Source organism: Vombatus ursinus, unplaced genomic scaffold, assembly GCF_900497805.2.
Source record: "Vombatus ursinus unplaced genomic scaffold, bare-nosed wombat genome assembly UNPS02014817.1, whole genome shotgun sequence".
NCBI lineage: Eukaryota > Metazoa > Chordata > Mammalia > Diprotodontia > Vombatidae > Vombatus > Vombatus ursinus.
This window is the reverse complement of record NW_020954595.1, coordinates 1,269,215-1,288,032: the sequence shown is the minus strand read 5'-3', so window position 1 is coordinate 1,288,032 and position 18,818 is coordinate 1,269,215. Positions and strand designations below refer to the sequence as shown.

At 41.2% G+C, this 18,818-nt stretch overlaps 1 protein-coding gene across 1 annotated transcript; it reads right to left on the bottom strand.

Annotated features, from left to right (window-relative positions):
• Nucleotides 1–14,327: 14,327 nt before the first annotated feature.
• Nucleotides 14,328–16,467, bottom strand: HESX1 (HESX homeobox 1). The gene is made up of 4 exons (XM_027835758.1): nt 16,299–16,467; nt 15,303–15,502; nt 14,668–14,769; nt 14,328–14,426 (listed from the first exon to the last, which is right to left on the bottom strand). Exons 1-4 carry the CDS (start codon nt 16,465–16,467, stop codon nt 14,328–14,330), a joined length of 570 nt encoding a protein of 189 aa, XP_027691559.1.
• Nucleotides 16,468–18,818: the final 2,351 nt, after the last annotated feature.

The window sequence follows — 18,818 nt, the reverse complement described above, 5'->3', positions numbered from 1 at the left end:
GCTGCCAAAATAATTTTCCTTAAGTCCCACCTAGTCAATTGCCATAATAATAATAATAATAACTAGCATATATGTAGGACTTAAAGTTTGCAAAGTATTTTACATCTATTATCTCATATAATCTCCACAACAGCCCTCTAAGGTAAGTGCTATTATTATTCTCATTTTACAGATGGAGAAACTGAGGTACAGAGAGTTTAAGAGACTTGCTCCAGGTCACATAGCTGCTCTTAGAGGCGAGATTAGAATTCAGGTCTCCTTGACTCCCAAGTCAAGCACTCTAGGCCTTGCCTCAGCAATATCCCCTGGGTAAAAATGGTGACTTTTGTTATATATGAGAGAACAGAAATAGGCTGAATGTGGAAATCAGTGTGGGGCTATGTGAAGAGCCTTGGATTTGGCAGCAAGAAGACCTGAGTTCAAATCCTATTTCTGCCATAGACAAATCATTCAATTGTCCTTGCCTCAAAGAATTTTCTAATCTGGAAGGGTCTCTGAGGCCAATCAGTCCAACCTGTATTACAGAGGAATTCCCCCATACAGGCCAGACTAGTGGTCATTCAGTTTTTCCATGAGGACCCCTCTCGAGGAAACCCATTGCCCTTTGGGCTCATTCCAATTATTAAGAAGTTTTCCCTGACGCCAAACTTAAATTTGTTCCTTTGAAAAGTCTGCCCTTTGTACCTGGCTTTGCCCTCTGCGACCAAACCAAACAAATCTAATCCTTCTTCCATGTGACAGCCTTTCAGATACTTAAACACAGTTATAACATCTCCCCCTCCTCCACTACTTTATTCTCTATGGGCTCCTTCACCCAATCTTGACATGGCGATAGGAGCTTCAGTTTGCTCATCTGTAAAATGAGGAAGACAATGGGGTGGGTGGACTAGAGCATCTAAGACCCTTTCTAGATTTAAATCTGTGATCTTATGGCTGTTAATAGAAGACAGCAATGACCTTGTGTCAGGGCATTCTTCAGGCATGCTCTTGCTTCCAGTATCAGGAGTCAGCCAGTAGGGACAGAGAGCAAAGACAGTTTCCAAATACTGCCTGGCCTACCTGCTTTTTTCTCTCTCCCAACATAGTTCAGAGGCCCCAGACATAATCCAGAGGCATTGTCTTGCCCTTGACCTAAATATATGTCTCAAAAATCTATCAGAGGGTCAACAAACCCAGAAAATTTCAGAATCTGAAAATATATTTCAGAATGGAGCAGAATGCTTGATACTTCAGCCTCGGACTCCCCCACAGGTCCATTTCAAGGGATGAAAGGTGGCCTAGGGAAAAAGCACCCTGGAAAACGTGAGTGATGACGATATCCCTCCTCAGGGACCCTGACTACACTGTCTGTCTGTCAAGACTGTGAACCAGGTCAAGTGGGTGCACAGAAGGAAAATTTCAGAAGAGGAATCAGCGAACTCCTCTCCCTGAGTTAGTGGTTACAGCAGACAGATCACAGTCTCCCCTGGTTAAGAGGGATTGCTTCCTTTAAAAGAACCAGAGAGACTGCTAACAAGAGAAATACAAGATCTGATTGTGGCAAAATACAGTCATACTTAGGATTGCTATGTTATGGTGCTTTCCAGAGTGATGCTGACCTGTAAGCAATGCCAGGGGCTCAAGGGACCAGGCTTCTTGCCAGAAGAAAGCCTTTTTCAGGGAGCCAAAGGGACTGTGGCCCCTTCCTTTCCTTTGGGGCCTTTGCAAGCTCACTTGGAGGCTGATTGCCAAATTCACATTGGATCATAAAGGAAATATATTTTATCATAAAAGAAGTATCTTCATAAAGCTAAAGAAAAGTCTGACCCTAAGACTGAGAAGCAAAAAGCTTGGCCTTGAATCCTTGCTCATAGGATTTTTCACTGGGCCTCAGTTTCCTCAAGTGTACATGAAAGGGTTTAATTAGATCACTCTCAAAGGTCCCTTCCTGCTCTAAAGCTATGATCTAATGATCTTTGCATAATAGCAAGAGAGCTTGCTATTAAAAAGATTGACCGGATGTCACCTGGAGTATTATGTTTAACTGTGAGCACCACACTTTAATTTTTTTGTTTTTAATTATTTACTGAGTATTTTATTTTTCCCCAAGTATATATAAAAACAATTTTTTAACATTTGTTCATTTTAAATTTTGAGTACCAAAGTCCTCATCCCTCATTGAGAAGGCAAGCAATTTGATATAGGTTATACATGTGTAGTCATGCAAAACATATTTCATATTAGTCACGTGAAAGAAAACATAGGACAAGAAAAATACAGTTTGAAAAAGTTTGTTTTGATCTACATTCAGACTCCATCAGTTCTTTCTCTGGAGGTGGATAGCATTTTTCATCAAAGTCTTTCAGAGTTATCTTGGATCATTGTATTGCTGAGAATAGCTAAATCATTCATAGTTCATCATACAATATTGCTATAACTGTGTACAATATTCTCTTAATTCTGCTCATTCACTTTGCATCAGTTCATGTAAGTCTTTCCAGGTTTTTCTGAGAACAGTCTGCCTGTCATTTCTTATAGCACAATAGTATTCCTTCACAATCATATACAAGACCTTGCTCAGCCATTCCCCAGTTGATGGACATCCCCTCAATTTACAATTCTTGTAAATATTCATGTACATATAGGTCCTTTAGCTTTTTGTTTTTTATCTCTTTGGGATACAGACCTACTAGTAGTATTGCTGGGTCAAAAGGTACGCATGGGCATGGTTATATAGCCCTTTGGTCATAGTTCCAAACTGTTCTACAGAATAATTGAATTTGTCCACAATTCCACCAACAGTACATTAGTGTCCAAATTGTCCCACATCCCCTCCAACATTTGTCATTTTCCTTTTCTGTCATATTAGCCAATCTGATTGATAGGTGTTAGATGGTACCTCAGAGTTGTTTTAATTTGCATTTCTCTGTTCAATAGTGATTTAGAGCATTTTTTCATATGACTATAGATAGTTTTGATTTCTTCATCTGAAAACTGCCTGTTCATATCTTTTGATCATTTATCAATTGAGGAATGGCTCTTATTTTTATAAGTTTGACTCAGCTCTCTATATATTTGAAAAATGAGGTCTTTATCAGAGATACTTGCTGAAAAATTTTTTTCACAGTTACGATTGCTAACTATATGTCCCTCCATCCTATTTTCCCCTCTGTTTATTCTATTTTCCTTTCACCCTGTCTATACTCAAAAGTCCTCCCAAATCTGCCCTCCCTTTTATCAGCCCCTTCCTTTCTTCTTTTATTCCCTTCACCTCCTACTTTCCTATTTTCCTGCAGGGTAAAATAGATTTCTATATCCATATGAGTGTATATGTTATTCCTTCTTTGAGTCGATTCTGATAAGAGTAAGATTCAAGTATCCCCTGCTACTTTGCACCATCTTCCCCTTCACTATAAAAGCTCCTTTGCACCTCTTCATGTCAAATAATTTACCCCATTTTGCTCTCCCTTCCCCCTTCTCCCAGAGCATTCCTCTTTCTCACTCTTTAATTTTATTTTTTTAGATATCATCCCTTCATATTCAACTCATACCCATGCCCTCTGTCTATATATACTCATTCTAACTGACCTAATAATGAGAAAGTTTTAGGAGTGACAAGTAACATTTTCCCATTTAGGAATGCAAATAGTTTAACCTTATTGAGTCCCTTATGATTTCTCTTTCCTGTTTACCTTTTTATGCTTCTTTTGCATTTTGTATTTGAAAGTCAAAATTTCTATTCTGTTCAGTTTTTCATCAGAAATGCTTGAAAGTCCTCTATTTCATTGAATGTCCATCCCCCCCTCCCACCCCCGAAGGATTATACTCAGTTTTGTAGGGAAGGTGAGTCTTGGTTGTAATCCTAGCTCTTTTGCCCTCTGGAATATCATATTCCAAACCCTCTGATCCTTTAATGTAGAAGCTGCTAAATGTTGTGTTATCCTGACTGTGGCTGCAGATACTTGAATTGTTTCCTTCTGGCTGCTTGTAATATTTTCTTCTTGATCCAAGAGCTCTGGATTTTGGCTATAATATTCTTGGGAGTTTTCATTTTAGGATCTCTTTCAGGAGGAGATCGGTGGATTCTTTCAATTTCTATTTTACCCTTTGGTTCCAGAATAGCAGGGCTGTTTTCCTTGATAATTTCTTGAAAGAAGATGTCTAGGCTCTTTTTTGATCGTGGCTTTTAGTCCAATAATTTTTGTACAAACAAAGCCAATGCAACCAAGATTAGAAGGAAAGCAGAAAGCTGGGCTTCAATTCTAAAATATGTAGAGAACTGAGTCAAATTTGTAAGAATAGAAGTCATTCTCCAATTGATAAATGGTCAAAGGATATGAATAGGCACTTTTCAGATGAAGAAATTAAAACTATCTATAGTCATATAAAAATGCTCTAAATCACTATTGATTAGAGAAATGTAAATTAAAACAACTCTGAGGTACCACTGCACACCTATCTGATTTGGCTACTATGACAAAAAAGGAAAATGATAAATGTTGGAGAAGATATGGGAAAATTGGGACACTAATGAATTGTTGGTGGAGTTGTGAACTGATCCCACTATTCTGGAGAGCAATTTGGAACTATGTCCAAAGGGCTATAAAACTGTATACCCTTTGATCCAGCTATACCACTACTAGGTCTGTATCCCAAATAGATCACAAAAAAGAGGAAAAGACCCACATATACAAAAATATTTATAGCAGTTCTTTTTGTGGTGGCTAAGAATTAGAAATTGAGGAGATGCCCATCTATTAGGAAATGGCTAAGCAAGTTGTGGTATATAAATGTGATGGAATACTATTGTGCTATAAGAAATAATGAGCAGGCAAATTTCAGAAAAATCTGGAAAGACTTACATGAACTGGTGCTGAGTGAAGTGAGCAGAACCAGGAGAACATGGTACACGGTAACAGCAACATTGTGTGACGATCAACTTTGATAGACTTAGTTCTTCTCAGCAATACAATGATGTAAGACAATTCCAAAAGACTCTTGATGGAAAATGCTATTCACATCCAGAGAAAGAACTATAGAGTCTGAATGCAGATCAAAGTATACTATTTTCTTTTTTTGTTTGCTTGTTTTTTTCTTTCTTGTGCTTTCCCCCTTTTGTTCTGATTCTTCTTTTACAACATGTAGAAATATATTTAATATGATTGTACATGTATAGCCTATACCAGATGCATGCCATCTTGGGGAGGGGGGAGAGGAGAGAGGGAGGGAGGGAGAAAAAAATTTGGAACTCAAAATCTTATAAAAGTGAATGTTGAAAACTATCTTTACATGTAATTGGAAAAAAATGAAATACTATTAAGTGGTTTAAAAAACTCAACATTTTAAAAAATGAATGTTAAAACATTTTTTAAATGTAATTGGGAAATATTTAACAAGATAAATAAAAATATAGGGGCAGCTAGGTGCACAGTGGATAGAGAACCAGTCGTGGAGTCAGGAGGACCTGAGTTCAAATCCAGCCTCTTGACACTTGACACTTACTAGCTGTGTGACCCTGGGCAAGTCACTTAACTCCATTGCTTGCCAAATATACACATACACATATGTATGTATGTATGTATGTATGTATGTACACAACAACAACACTGCTCTTAGGTTTCAGTGAATCAAGGTAATGTCCAGGTGATTGTGAGCAGCAGTTCAATCTGTGATAATGCTCTGGTTGCAGCAGTTATTTGTTGAATTTGGGGGATTGTTCACCTGTTAGTTTTTTAAAGATAGCAAGCTTTTGATGAGTAATTCGCGTCATGAGGTCTTGTCTTTCTAGATATTTGGTGTTAAATTTGAGCAACTGTCCTAGATATATGATACAATTCTAACATATCCTTGTATAATCCGCATTATCATCATCATCATCGTCAATGTCATTGTCACCTTGGAACTCTCATAATTTTCTTTTTTCAACTAAATTTTATTTTATTTTCAAACAAAGATTTACCTTCTCTCTCTCTCCCACGCTCAATCCCCATTTTTTGAGAAAACAAAACAAAACAGACCCCTATTACAAATCTATATAATCACACAAAAGAAATTTCCACACTGTGTCTATATAAATGTAGAAATATAAATACATATATGTATGCATAATACACATACACATATAAATGTGTACATACATACATATACATATATACATCTTTCTCAATCTGCACTCAGTCCATCATCTCTCTCTCTTTTACCTGGAGGAGGGTGGCATGGTTCATCATAGGACTTCTGGAACTGTGGTTGGTCATTGTCTTGAAGATTTAACAAGTCTTTTCAAGTTGTTTGTCTTTACAATAATGTTGTTATTCTATAAATTATTCTCTCCTCTCTTCATTTTAATGGGTTTCAGAGAGAAGCACTCCTAAGCCAAGTCACTCTCCAGCTATTATTCTATTATAGTCAAATTTCTGCAGAATTCTCACTAAAAGTATCCGCAATTCTAGTAACAGAGAGAATGATGAAAATAATATAGGTCTTATACTGTTCAATTCAGTTCAATTCAGTTAATATTTATTAAGTGCCTGTGCTAAGCTGTAGGGATACACAGAAGAAAATTAAAGACTGTCCCTGCCCTCAAGGAGCTTATAGTCTAATAAGGGAAGACAACACAAATCTCTTCCACTAAGTCTATGCATTTTGAAAGCTTTTCCTTCTAGATGGCTTGAAAATTCTAAGTGTTTAGTATCTAGACAACTGGGAGTTTCAGTGGCTAGCCCATTGGGTTTGCACTCTGAAGACCAGAATTCAGATCCTTCTTCAGACATTGAAAAGCATCATCCCTTCAATTAGGAGCAATGCTCATTTTCCTCAGCTCAGGGCATGTCATGTTTCTCTGCGTATCCTGTGTTCTGTTCTAGTGTGTTGCAGACAGTACTTAGGTGACAGATACACACATACTACTAGTAGGTCACATCTGAAAGTTCCCAGGAAATCCTCTTTTTGGTGGACCGACATTGTGGCATGGTAGCAAATGCCCATGTTTAGGGAACAGCAGCAAATCAACAAGAGACCCTGGAAGTTTTCTCTTGGGTCAAAAGGGATGGAAGGTGGGGGAGGGATGTTAGGAATGACCTTTTCTTCCAGTGATAGCTCTGAAGTATCACAATTCAGCATCAAGAGTTTCTTTCTTAAACATAAATCTGGTTAAAGGTAGAGAAGAGAATTTTTTAAGTGAGAGAAGTTCAAGCTATGTTGGATTTCTTTTTTTTTTTTTTTCCACACACTGATTTAGCGATAGAGCATCTTAGATCAGTAGTCTGAGGAGGTATCGCATTCTGTTTCCGCCTCTAAGTTTACAATGTTGATGCAGGGTGACGACTTAGGGCATGCCTTTTTTCCTAATAAGCTATTTCATAATGTTTTTTGGAATTTGTTGATAAGTTCAGGAAAACATTCTGCATGTTGTATCTAGTCCAGTCTACTACTTATCCATTTCTTTCTTTTCTTTTCTTAAGGCTGCATTATGTGGCTCTATAATCCTTGAATAAGGAAGTAATTTTTTTTTCCTCTCCTGACTTTGACATTGTCGTTGTAATGGTTTAATTTTGATTTTACAAATCCTTTGGGTCTAATTCTGTGAGCCTACCTATAGCACTGGATTCGAACGTCTGCATCATTTCTTTAGTTATCCAGCTAACTTACAACTGTTGTCAAAGTGTAAACCAGCCCATGACAGTTTTTTGTACTTGTTAAAGGACTTTTATTCAGTTTTCATGATTATTGTCTAAGGAAGACTGATAGAGATGTTCTAGGCCGTCCTGGTCCATGTGAATTACACTTAGGATGTATTTGGGTTCTACATCACAGTGGCTTACCCCCATGCTCCCACCCCTCAGAGGCACATGTCCCTGTTGCAGTTTCCATTTGCATTGTATCGCTCTGACAACTGTAATTTGAATCAGATCTGAAAGAGGTCCAGAATAAAATATATTTTGATATTAAAAAAAAAAGAAAAAGAAAAGCATCATCCCTGCTCAAAGTGGGTGAGGGGAGGGAGTGCTTTTGTCATTCATTCTACAGTATGCCTAGAGAAAAGCCCCTACCTCTGGAGCTTGGGAGGTGGGTGGGTCCTTTCATAAAGCCTACAGATCTTAGATTAGATTTCACTAGCTATTGCAGTGACTCTGGGCAAGGTATGCATAGCCACTGTCAGCCTCAATTTCCTTATCTGTGAAATAGGTATAAAGGCACCTACTTCCCTCGGCTGTTGTGAGGATCAAATGAGTTAATGTATATAAAGTGCTTGCCAATATTAATCCTCTATAGAAATGATAGCACTCCTCCTCCTCTTCTCACTTCCTCTCTTCCTCCTCCTCTATTTCCTTCTCTTCTTCCTTCTTCTCAGAGGCAGTAGGTCGTAATGGATAGAGAGCTGTCCTCAGAGTCACAAAGATCAGGGTTCAACATTTGCCTCTAACACAGCTAGCTGTGTGACCCTGGGCAAGTCTATTAACCTCTCAGTATTCTAGGTAGCTAGGTGGCACAGCGGATAGAGCAGCAGGCCTGGAATTAGGAAGACCTGGGTTCAAATCTGGCCTTGGTCACTTGACTCTGGACAAGTCAGTTAACCCTGTTTACCTCAGTTTCCTCATCTGTAAAATGAGCTGGAGAAGGAAATGGCAAACCACTCCAGTATCTTTGCTAAGAAAACCCCAAATGGGATCACGGAGAGTTGGATGTGACTGAACAATAACAACAACATTGTAGGCGACTCTCAGATGATAAGCTGCAGAGTTTGGGCAGATTCACATTGGTAGAGGGGTTTCCTTACCCAGGAGTTCCCTATACCAGAGAACTTCTAGTCTTTATCCCCCAAGCTGTTAGACCCTTTTGGTGTCATGCCAGATGGAAAGATCCTAGAAGAGAAGCTGTCCTAGAGAGTGATGGGCCAGGTAGGACACCATGTGTGAGCCCCCTGCCTAGGGCGGGGTGCTAATTCGGCCTCCTTGGGTCCTGGAGCCTGGATCTGGCTGTGATGGGGCAATGTGGGGGGCCGGAGGAGAGCGAGCTTTTGTTGACACTGATTAGCTGAGGCCTGACCACCAGTACAAACCCCTATTGTCCCTGGAGCCCTTGGGAGTAACTGGCTTTGTCTGGACGGCTTCCTGAGCCACGGACTCCATTTAGGAAGGCCAATTAAGCGCCTTTAGGCGGTTTCCAGGTAAGGGAGCCTCTCTGGGCTGCATTAGGCTGATTAGCTGTGCTAGTTAACCTTGTCTACCGTTTTAGGGTTTACAATAGTTTGGAATGGCCTACGGCGGGGTTAAGCTGTGGATTAGGGCAGGTGGGCTTGAAGGGCTCAGCTACTACTTTTGCACATCTTCCTGGGAGTCCCAGGGAGTTGGAGGAGGCTTGACCTGCTGCCCCATCACTCTGCTTTCCTGGCTGGGACAATTTCAGAGAAATGACAGTTTGTCTCTTTCCTTTATCAAGCCCAGTGGAAGCTTTCCAAGGTGCCTGTCCAAAATCGGGTGTGCTTTTGGGTCTGACAATGATGACGCCTTCCAAGTCCAGAGGCTAAGATCTTCTCTGAACTTTGTCTAACTCACTAAATATTTTGCTGGGACAGATGAGATTTAATTTCCGGACCAGGACACATGAAGCCTTGTTTAAAACCTGTCATGTGTTTAAGGGTGAGAAAAACTGGGATAATCACATTTCACAGCTCTCCAGCCCTCCCCTCTGCAGACTTAAAAGAAGCCTCATCCCTGCTCCAGGTGGGTGAGGGGCGGGTGCTTTTGTTATTCATTCTATAATATGCTTAGAGAAAAATCCCCTCTCCAGGGGCTTTGAACTAGGCTCCTACAATCCTATAAATCTTAGACAGCCTCAATGAGAAAATATCCCAATTATGAAAACACGACTTGCATATTCAGTCAACCACCACTCATTTATTAAGTGCTTACTATGTGCCAAGCACTGTGCTAAGTGCTGGAGTTACAAAGAAAAGAGGGGAGCAGTCCTGGGCCTCAAGCGGCTCCTACTCGAATAGGGGAGATCACACACAAATAACTAGATACATTTAAAATACTTGTAGAGCCGATGGAAGGTCATCTCGCAGGGGAAGGCACCAGCTAGGACAGTGTTAGAATACTGTGCTAAAAATAGGAAGCTCACTTCCATTGTCTGTTCAACCTGAGTTAATTCTTACCCCAGTGGCAAATATCCCAAATGTTCTTTCTTAAGTAATAGTGTGGATAGAGGATATTAAGCAATCAGTCAACACACACTTATTAAGAAGCTACTGGGTGCTGGGGAAATAGAGACTAAAGCAGAAACAGTCCCTGATGAAAGGAATTTCTAGGCTAAATGGGGGAGACAACGTATACAGATATCATAACAAAATATGTGCAACGTTGGTGTATACAGGCTCATTGATTTAGAGCTAGAAGGGAACTGAGAAGCTTTCGAGGCCAATATCCTTATTTTACAGATGGGGAAACTGAGGCCCAGAGAAGAAGACTCATTTGCCCAAAGTCTCACAAGTAACAAGTATCTGAGCTGGGGCTTGAACCTGACTGTAGTCATAAAGTTAGGTTTTCTTTTTGTTAACTGTATTTTATTTTTTTTCCTTTTTCTATCTCCATAGTAACCATGTTGCAAAAGAAAACACATTAAAAAAAGGAAAGTGAAAAAAAATGCTTCAATCTGCTCTCAAGAGTTCAACGGTTCTTTATCTAGAAGTGGGTGATATCATTCATCATGAGTCCCTTGGAATCGTCTTGATCAGAGTAGCTAAGTCTTTCTCAATTGATCATCATGTAAGTGTATTTTAAACTCTAGGACTTTGAGCTGAATGTGTGCCTTTCCCTCCTTTCTACCTTACACTACGCTTTTCATTTTCCATTCTATATCCTATACAAAGGGACAGCTAGGTAGCACAGTGGATAGATTGCTGGGCCTGGAGTCAGGAAGACTTATCTTCAGGAGTTCAAATCCAGCTTTAGACACTTACTAGCTGTGTGACCCTGGGCAAGTCACTTAGTTCTGTTTGCCTCAGTTTTCTCCTCTGTAAAATGAGCTCGAGAAGGAAAGGACAGATCACTCCAGGATTGCTGCCAAGAAAACCCCCAAATGGGGTCACTGAGAGTCTGACACAACTGAAAAATGACTCAACAACAATCCTGTACAAAGTTGCGCTTGTTATCAGGTCAGGAAGCCTCAGCACCTTCTCATTTGAAAAGTGAAATTCTCTTGTTTCATCTGCTCCTTGGGTTGGTCAGCTGGGGGCTAGACTAGCGATGCCGAAAGCATCCCTTCCATCTCTGAGATTCTATCCTTCTCCCTTCTTCTTCCTGCCTCTCCCCTTCTCCTCTTCCCCAAAACAGGTCCCTGCTCTTGATTCAGGCTTAGACTAGTCAGTAAAGGAAGTCCTTTGGTAAGTATGTTTTGATTAATATTCACGAGTAACCCAAAAAAGTCCTATTATTGGAATTTGCTCTTCACAATGGGCAAAGTGACATTACTCGAGATACTAGTTAATGATTAAACTACCAGGTCATGACAGAACAACTACAGAGAAAAGATTTGATTGAATGTATTTGAGATATGGACCATTTAGTCTAAACGTCTCATTGTACAGATGAGGAAACTGAGGCCAAATGGTGAAATGATTTGCCAGAGCCAAGACTTGGACCCAGGTCTTTTCATACAAATCTGGAGCTTCTTTGACTATCTTGTGCTGGTAGACTGTAGCCCACACTGTGATTTATTTTCACACAAGGACACACTTCCCAGCAGCCACTGAGAAGGGTAGTAACAATAAGCACGAGACATTGGCAGTGTTTAACAGCTTGCAACATGCTTTCCTCGACAGTATCTCATTTGATCCTCATAACAATCTTATAAGGCAGATGGAGTGTGTGTGTGTGTGTGTGTGTGTGTGTGTGTGTGTGTGTGTGTGTGTGTGTACTCATTTTGTACCCATTTGGAAAGGCCAAGTGACCTCACCCAAGGTTTTATTGTTAGGCTAAATAGGATAGACTAGGATTTCTTAACTCATTGGTTCCACAAAGGCCTGTCTTCTGGGAAATTTGAAGAGGCAAGGAAATGATTATTACTAGTCATGCTTCTGATGATGAAACAAATACCTAGGAGTTTAATTTGAGAACCCGATGTCCAATAGAGAGGACAGCAATCTGTCAATGGCCATCTCTAAACCGGGATTCCATTTAATGATTTCCCGTGTCTGGAGTGCATCATAGTGAAATTTTAGCAAGTGTTCCATGATTCCAAAAAGATTACAAACATGTTTGCAAACAGAACACATTTCTAAAAGTTAAGCAAAAATGTGATAGATTGCAATATCTCCCCTGAAGAACAGCTTATGTAAGTAAAGGGGAAAACGAAAGTTATCATGCAGCAGTGTAGATGGTATATGTAGATGGCTAATTTACTGACATCTGCATGGCTTTTAAAGGATTCCAGTGCACTTCATAGCACCTATCTCATTTGGAGCCTCAAACAATCTTGTGATGTTATAAACAGCTATTATTGTAGCCACATGAGAATTTTGAGGCTCAAACACTTGCCCATGATTACGTAGCTAGTAGATGTCAGAGTTGGGATCAGAGCCTAGATCTCTCCTGACTTCAGGCTCAGCAATGAGCATTTATTAAGCACCTACTATGTTCTGGGCACAATGCCAAGTGCTGGGAACACAAAGAAAGGCAAAAGCTAGTCCCTGCTCTCAAGGAGCTCACCATCTAATGAAGGAAACAATGTACAAACAACTATATATGAACAAGCTACATACAAGATAAATAGAAAATAATAAGCAAAGTAAAGGCATGAGAAGACACAGTCTACTACGCCATGTTGTCTCTGACTATGAAACACATGGATCACTCACAATCACAGCCTTCTCACTCTTAGGTCCTGGATAACAATTGCTGTGTGACCTTGGCTTGTCACTTAACCCCTCTAGACACTGAGTTTCCTCATTTGCAGATATAAAGGGCTAGCATAACATCCCTTCTGAGGTCGCGGCCAGCTGGAAAGCTTAAGCCTTGAGTTAAATTTAAAGGGTTTCCCAGGTCAAAAAGTTTGAGGGAAGGCAGATTACTGCAGGGAAAGAGGGTTGCATTTATGATCAGACAGCTTGGGTTCGAATCACACCCATGTGACCTTGGGCAAATGCCTTCTTTTCTCTGGACTTTCCTTTGCTTATCTTGATGAATGTAGCTGGATCTGATCATAACAGAGCTGGAGAGTTCCTTAGAAGTTCTCCAGTTCAGAGCCCTCATTTTATAGATGAGGAAACTGAAGTCCAGAGTGGTTGAATAACCCAGGGTCACCTAGCTAAAAGTTGGCTGAGCCAGGACTGGAAATGCTATTCTCTAAGGCCAAATCCTGGGCTCTTTTCACTACACTTCCTCTAGGGTGTTTTAAGGTCCCTTCTAGATCTAAATGTATGATCTATCTCATAGTATCCCCAGGACATCTCTCCACTGGCAGCTAAAGTTAGAGAGCTGGCCACTAAGTCTCACAATGAAGTTTTCTTTTGATGGACTACCGGGGGAAAGACAATCATGTCATCGGGACTCTCCCTAGAACTCTAATGAAAAAGGCAGCCAGACCAGGGGAAAAAAAATCAATGTGTATTGTCTTATGAAGGTGATAGACTTAAAATGCAGAATGAGAAACACATTTTTGGACATAGCCAACACAGAGGTTGTTTAGCTAGATGACAAATATTTGTTGAGTTTTTTTTTTTAATGTTAAAAAGTTGTTCAAAGATGAGGGCAGGGGGCAGCTAGGTGGTACAGTGAATAAAGCACAGGCCCTGGAGTCAGGAGGACCTGAGTTCAAATGTGGATTCAGACACAGAACACTCACTAGTTGTGTGACTCTGGGCAAGTCACTTAACCCCAACTGCCTCACCAAAAAAAAAAAAAAATAGTAATAATAATATAAATTTCAAAACCAAAGATGAGGGCAGTGGGAGACAAAGATAAATTTCTGCTCTAAAACCAACACATGAATAGATAAATAGATGAACAAATGAGGAAACAAATAAATAATGGTCTCATGACCTGATCTATTACAAACAAAACAAGTTAACTCATGTATTACACTAAATTTGCTCCAAAAGCACCACTTTAATGAAAATGTTTATTAAAATATATAGGAAAATCCTTTTTCTTTCCCAGAGTGCTCTAATATAATATGTGTCATGTTACAGGAATAGTTATTTATAGTGTCTTTTCAGGAAAAAAGAATAAAACATAATTCAGAATGAGAAGCGGTAAATAAAAACATCCGATTTCTGATGCTAGGGCACTCCACTGGCTCTTCTGCAAGGCCTACAATTGAAATACAATCCCAAAGACTCTATCTTCTTCCTATTTGGAGAGATTTGTATTCAAATTGTTTTTCACTATCAGGAACTGGGATTCTCTGTGGGATCTTTTCAGCTTTGCCCGGCGATTTTGGAACCAAATCTGAAACAAAGGAAAACCCAAAGAGCATTTACTATTTATTTACTATTATTTCCTTCCTGAATTGCAGTTTGTCTCATGAAGATTATTGAAACACAATACATGCATACATGTGCACATGTTTCACCTAACTGTCATATGTATGTCCCCACCCCCACCTTACCCATGGCTGGTCAGTGCCTCTCAGGGTTCTGATTGTTCTTAACACATCAACCAGCATAAATTACAGACTCTGGAAAATTACCTGGATTCTATCTTCCTCCAAATTCAATTTCCGAGCCAAGTCTTCTCTGACATCAATACCAGGGTAGGAGTTTACTCTAAAGACATTTTCCAATACTTCAATCTAAGGAGTTAATTAACAGTAAGATATTATCATTCTTAATTTTGCTGAAAGATTCAGTTGGTCAATGTAAAAATTAACTTTAAAAAGACTTCCAAGAAAGTCCCTTTGTATCTTTTAATAGAGATAGACACTGGATCCCTGATTTCATTGGTACAAGAGAGAAAACTCCCTTCACCAATGCAAGTCCGTATTTCCTCTTCAGATGAGCTCTACAGCCTTTAACAGTTGTCTAGAACACTGAGGTTAAGTGACTTGCACAGGGTCATACAGTCAAGTGTCAAAGATCTTCTGATTCCTTTTAATAAACCATTAAAAAACTATACTTCAATGGAGCTCATTAATGTGAGTACTCTCTCCAATGATGCAGGATGCAACCCATCCATATCAGTCCATCCTGTAAGATTCTTGTTTGTAGAAAAGTGTATAGCATGTTATTTCATGAATAAAGACTCAAAGCCTAAAATAAAGAGATGTCATTCCAGCAACAAAGCAATTAACCATATTTGGTGCTAGCAGTCAAACAAAATTCTTACCTGGTTCCTGGTAAAAGCAGTTCTTGGTCTCCTGCCTCGGTACCAACTCAGCTCTCTTTTAAAAGACAGTCTTTCTGAGGCTGATACATATTTCTCATATTTCAATATCCTTTCTTCTGATATAGGATAATTCCCAGGGTGAGGGAGCAGGGGGCCGCTGGGCAAGATGGGGATGGATAAGCATGGATTCCCATCTTCTCCTGAAACCAGAAAGACAATGCAGAAAGACACTTCTAAAAGTTCTTCATGAAGTTCCTGAACACAAATCCTCTTCAATTTCTCAGATGATCTCCCACTCATTAGTCAAGAACAAAAGATAAAAGTAAGGGTCATGCCTGAGATGGATTCAGGAAAACATTTTGTCTCCTGAACTGGTCGTTTTCCTGGCATTACAAACAGACACAATTGGACAGTGTCTGCTAGGTTACCTGACCACACAGTGAGTCAGGGAGGGGTGGGATGGGGTGCAACGCTGAAGAGTGTGGGCTCAAAGGGCATGCTTCTTTCCAGGTTATTGCCTGGCAACTGACATCATCTTTATTCTTTCCAGTGGCCCCTGGCTAGGTGCTTTGCAATTAAACAAATGAAGTGACATGATAGTCTTAACGGCATCTCCATCCCTCTTTCTCTCTCTGTTCTAATTCTATCTGAATCTGTCTGTCTCTCTGTCTCTGTTTCTCTTTGTCTTTGTCTTTTTCCCTGCCTCTTTCTCACTGTCCCTGTGTGTGTGTGTGTTTCTGTCTCCTCTCTCTCTCCTCCTTTCTCTGTTCTATTTCTCTTTCTCTCTGTCCTTTCTGTTTCTGTCTTACTCTTTCTCTATCTCTTTGTCTCTGTCTGTCTGTCTCTCTGTCTCTCTCACACACACACACACACAAACGCACAATTATGCTACCCTGCCCCCTCAGGTCTGTTTTTCCTGAGCAGTCACTGACCAATAATCAAACATCCCCACCTCTGCAGAAGGACAGAGAAAGAAAGTTTAGGAAGGGAACCTACCTAAGGGGCGGCAGGGATCTGTCCAGGGCCTGGCAGGAGGGATGGCTGGGCTGCTCTCCTTCTTCGGTTCTAGTGCCAAAATGCTCTCGATGGAAAAGGAGCGAGGGGAGGCCTTGCTCTCCGCCAGGCTGGGCCGGGGCCGGGAATTGGCGGTTGCGCAGAGAGCCATGGCTATGGCTGCGGTGGCCCCCCACCCCACCTCCGGGCCCTTAAGTCCAGAGTGCGCTCCGAAGGGCGCATGCACGCTCGCCTGGTACCCCAGGCTGCTGGAGCGCTTCAGCACCCCGCCGACGGACAGTGACTTTCCAACCCAGCGCACTTGAGTCCTTTATAGTCCGGGACCCAGATCTGGCGGTAGGCTAGGGGAGGAGGAGGGGGTTAGGGAGCTCACGTCATTGCTTAAATCGTGAGCCTGGACTAGTCAGCACAGGCCTCCCCACCGAGTAGGAGGCTGGGAAGCTAATTGTTTACTTGTTTGCAAGTAATTAGCAGCTAATGGCCCCCTCTGGGGGTCGCCCCCTTCTATCACCCCCACCCCTAGCGGGTGGTCAGGGATTCGGCTGGCGCGTTATCGCTGCCGAGCAGCAGCCCAGAGGCTGTGGAACTTTCTCCCCAGCTGCCGGGCGCGTCCCACGCGGGGCCGCCTCCTTTCTGCCAAACCATTAAGGTAGAAAATCGGACTTTTTCCCCTTCTGAACTTAAGACTTACAGCGACTCCAGGTACCTGAACCCGGCGGCCAGATCTCGAGCCAAGCAAAGAGTGAAGCATCTCATTTAAGGGGATTTTCTTCCAGGGAAATTTGGAAGAAAAAAAAAACCCAGTAATCCCTTAATACTATTAGGGTAAGCCTGATGAAAATGCCAGGGGGGGTTTCATATGCATATGTCAAGGCAAATGTGGTCAATAAACCCACAATAGCAGGGAACTAGAGGAGAGCGGCCCCGCCCTCCCGAGGTGGCAAAGTCATTAAAACGCAGTGCCATTGTCTTTCCGGAGCCTGGATTAGCTCACGAAAACAGAGGAATGGAGTCTTTTCCATCAATAATCCCTCACTGGCTCAGTCCTTCTTTCCATTAAATGAAGTTGGTGACAGTTCAGCTCAAGAGAAGACAAGCCAAATCACTTAACCTCCCAGGCCTCAGTTTCCTTCTCTGAAAAATGAGGGGGTTGGAGTAGATGGGCTCTGAGGTCCCTTCTAGCTCAGAATCTATGTCCTCATAGAACAGGACATTAGAGATCACATGGTCCAATGCCCTCATTGTGAGACAAGAGCCATGAAGCGATTGTCCAAGTGACCGGCCGGTAGGGGTCTAAGCCCAGGGACTCCATGTGGCTTTTTGGCTAGGACCATGGATTCAGAGCTGTAAGGGACCTCAGGCCAGATGAGGAAACTGAGGGTCCCAAGGTGACAGTACAGCCAGAGCAGAGCTAGATTGGAACCCAAGCCCTCAGACTGCAGATTTAGAACTCATTCTACTGTATTTTGACTTTGTAACCCAAAAGCAAAACAAAAACAACTTTTCTTCTCTTTCTTTTTCTTTATACTCCCCATTGAGCTTTCGAGTATTAGGAGCCCCCCCTCCCCGTGAGTGTAAATATTTGTAAAAGGCATCTCTCTTTGTCTCCCGCCTCTCCCCCGCCCCTCCCCACATCTCCTTTGTGCTCTCATCTTGGTCTCTGTTCATCCAACCCTCTTTCCCACCAATCTCCACTCTCCTCCCTCCTCTCCCTTTCTCCCTCTCCCTCTCCCTCTCTCCACATCTCTCTGTCTGAGTCTCTCCTCCTCCATTTCACCAGTATTGGACACTTTCTCTGTAGAAATTTCCTCCCAAGATGCAGATTTGCCAATCATTTTATTGCATGATTCCAAGAAAACTCAAATTTCTGATCAGACGATCATAGTTTTAGGGATGGATGGATGAGACCTTAGAATTCCAACTCCTTCATTTTGTAGGAATATTTCTGTAAGTAACTTGAAGTTCTGGAGAGGGTTAGTAATTAAATGAATGATGGGGAGGTGGGTGTTGTTTGTTTTTCTGTACCAGAGAGACTCTTACTCAGTTGGAAAGTCACCCAAATTGGACACCTAACTCTTTTTTACTGGAGAGGGATTCTTAACTTTTTTGGTGCCCTGCACCCTCTGGCAGCAGTCTGGTGAAGTCCCCTTCTCAGAATCACCTTGTTAAATGCATAAAATAAAATACCTAGGATGATAATGGAAACCAATTCAGTTGAAATGCACTTACCAAAATATTTTTAAAAACTAAAAAGCTGGTGAACTCCAAGCTCAGAACTTCTGTCCTTCCTAAAAGGAAGGGTAAAGGGGCTGGATTCTGATGTACAAAGGGAGCTAGTGGGCCTGTCACATTAAAAACCCTATTCTCCTTCTTTAATTTCTCACCCTACCATCTCCAAAGAGCATTCTTGCAACTTCTCCACCTGCATCCCAGCTAAGCTGTGATCCTCTGTCCAGAGACAACCTCACTTCAAAAACAAACATCAACAGAAACAGATAGGAA

What these genes read in the sequence shown, in the direction of transcription:
- HESX1 (XM_027835758.1), bottom strand. Translation starts at nt 16,467, where the DNA reads ATGGCTCTCTGCGCAACCGCCAATTCCCGGCCCCGGCCCAGCCTGGCG. An exon ending in AGATCCCTGCCGCCCCTTAG is followed by an intron (nt 15,503 to 16,298) that starts GTAGGTTCCCTT and finishes TTCTGGTTTCAG; the next exon opens with GAGAAGATGGGAATCCATGC. An exon ending in TGGAGGAAGATAGAATCCAG is followed by an intron (nt 14,427 to 14,667) that starts GTAATTTTCCAG and finishes CCTTTGTTTCAG; the next exon opens with ATTTGGTTCCAAAATCGCCG.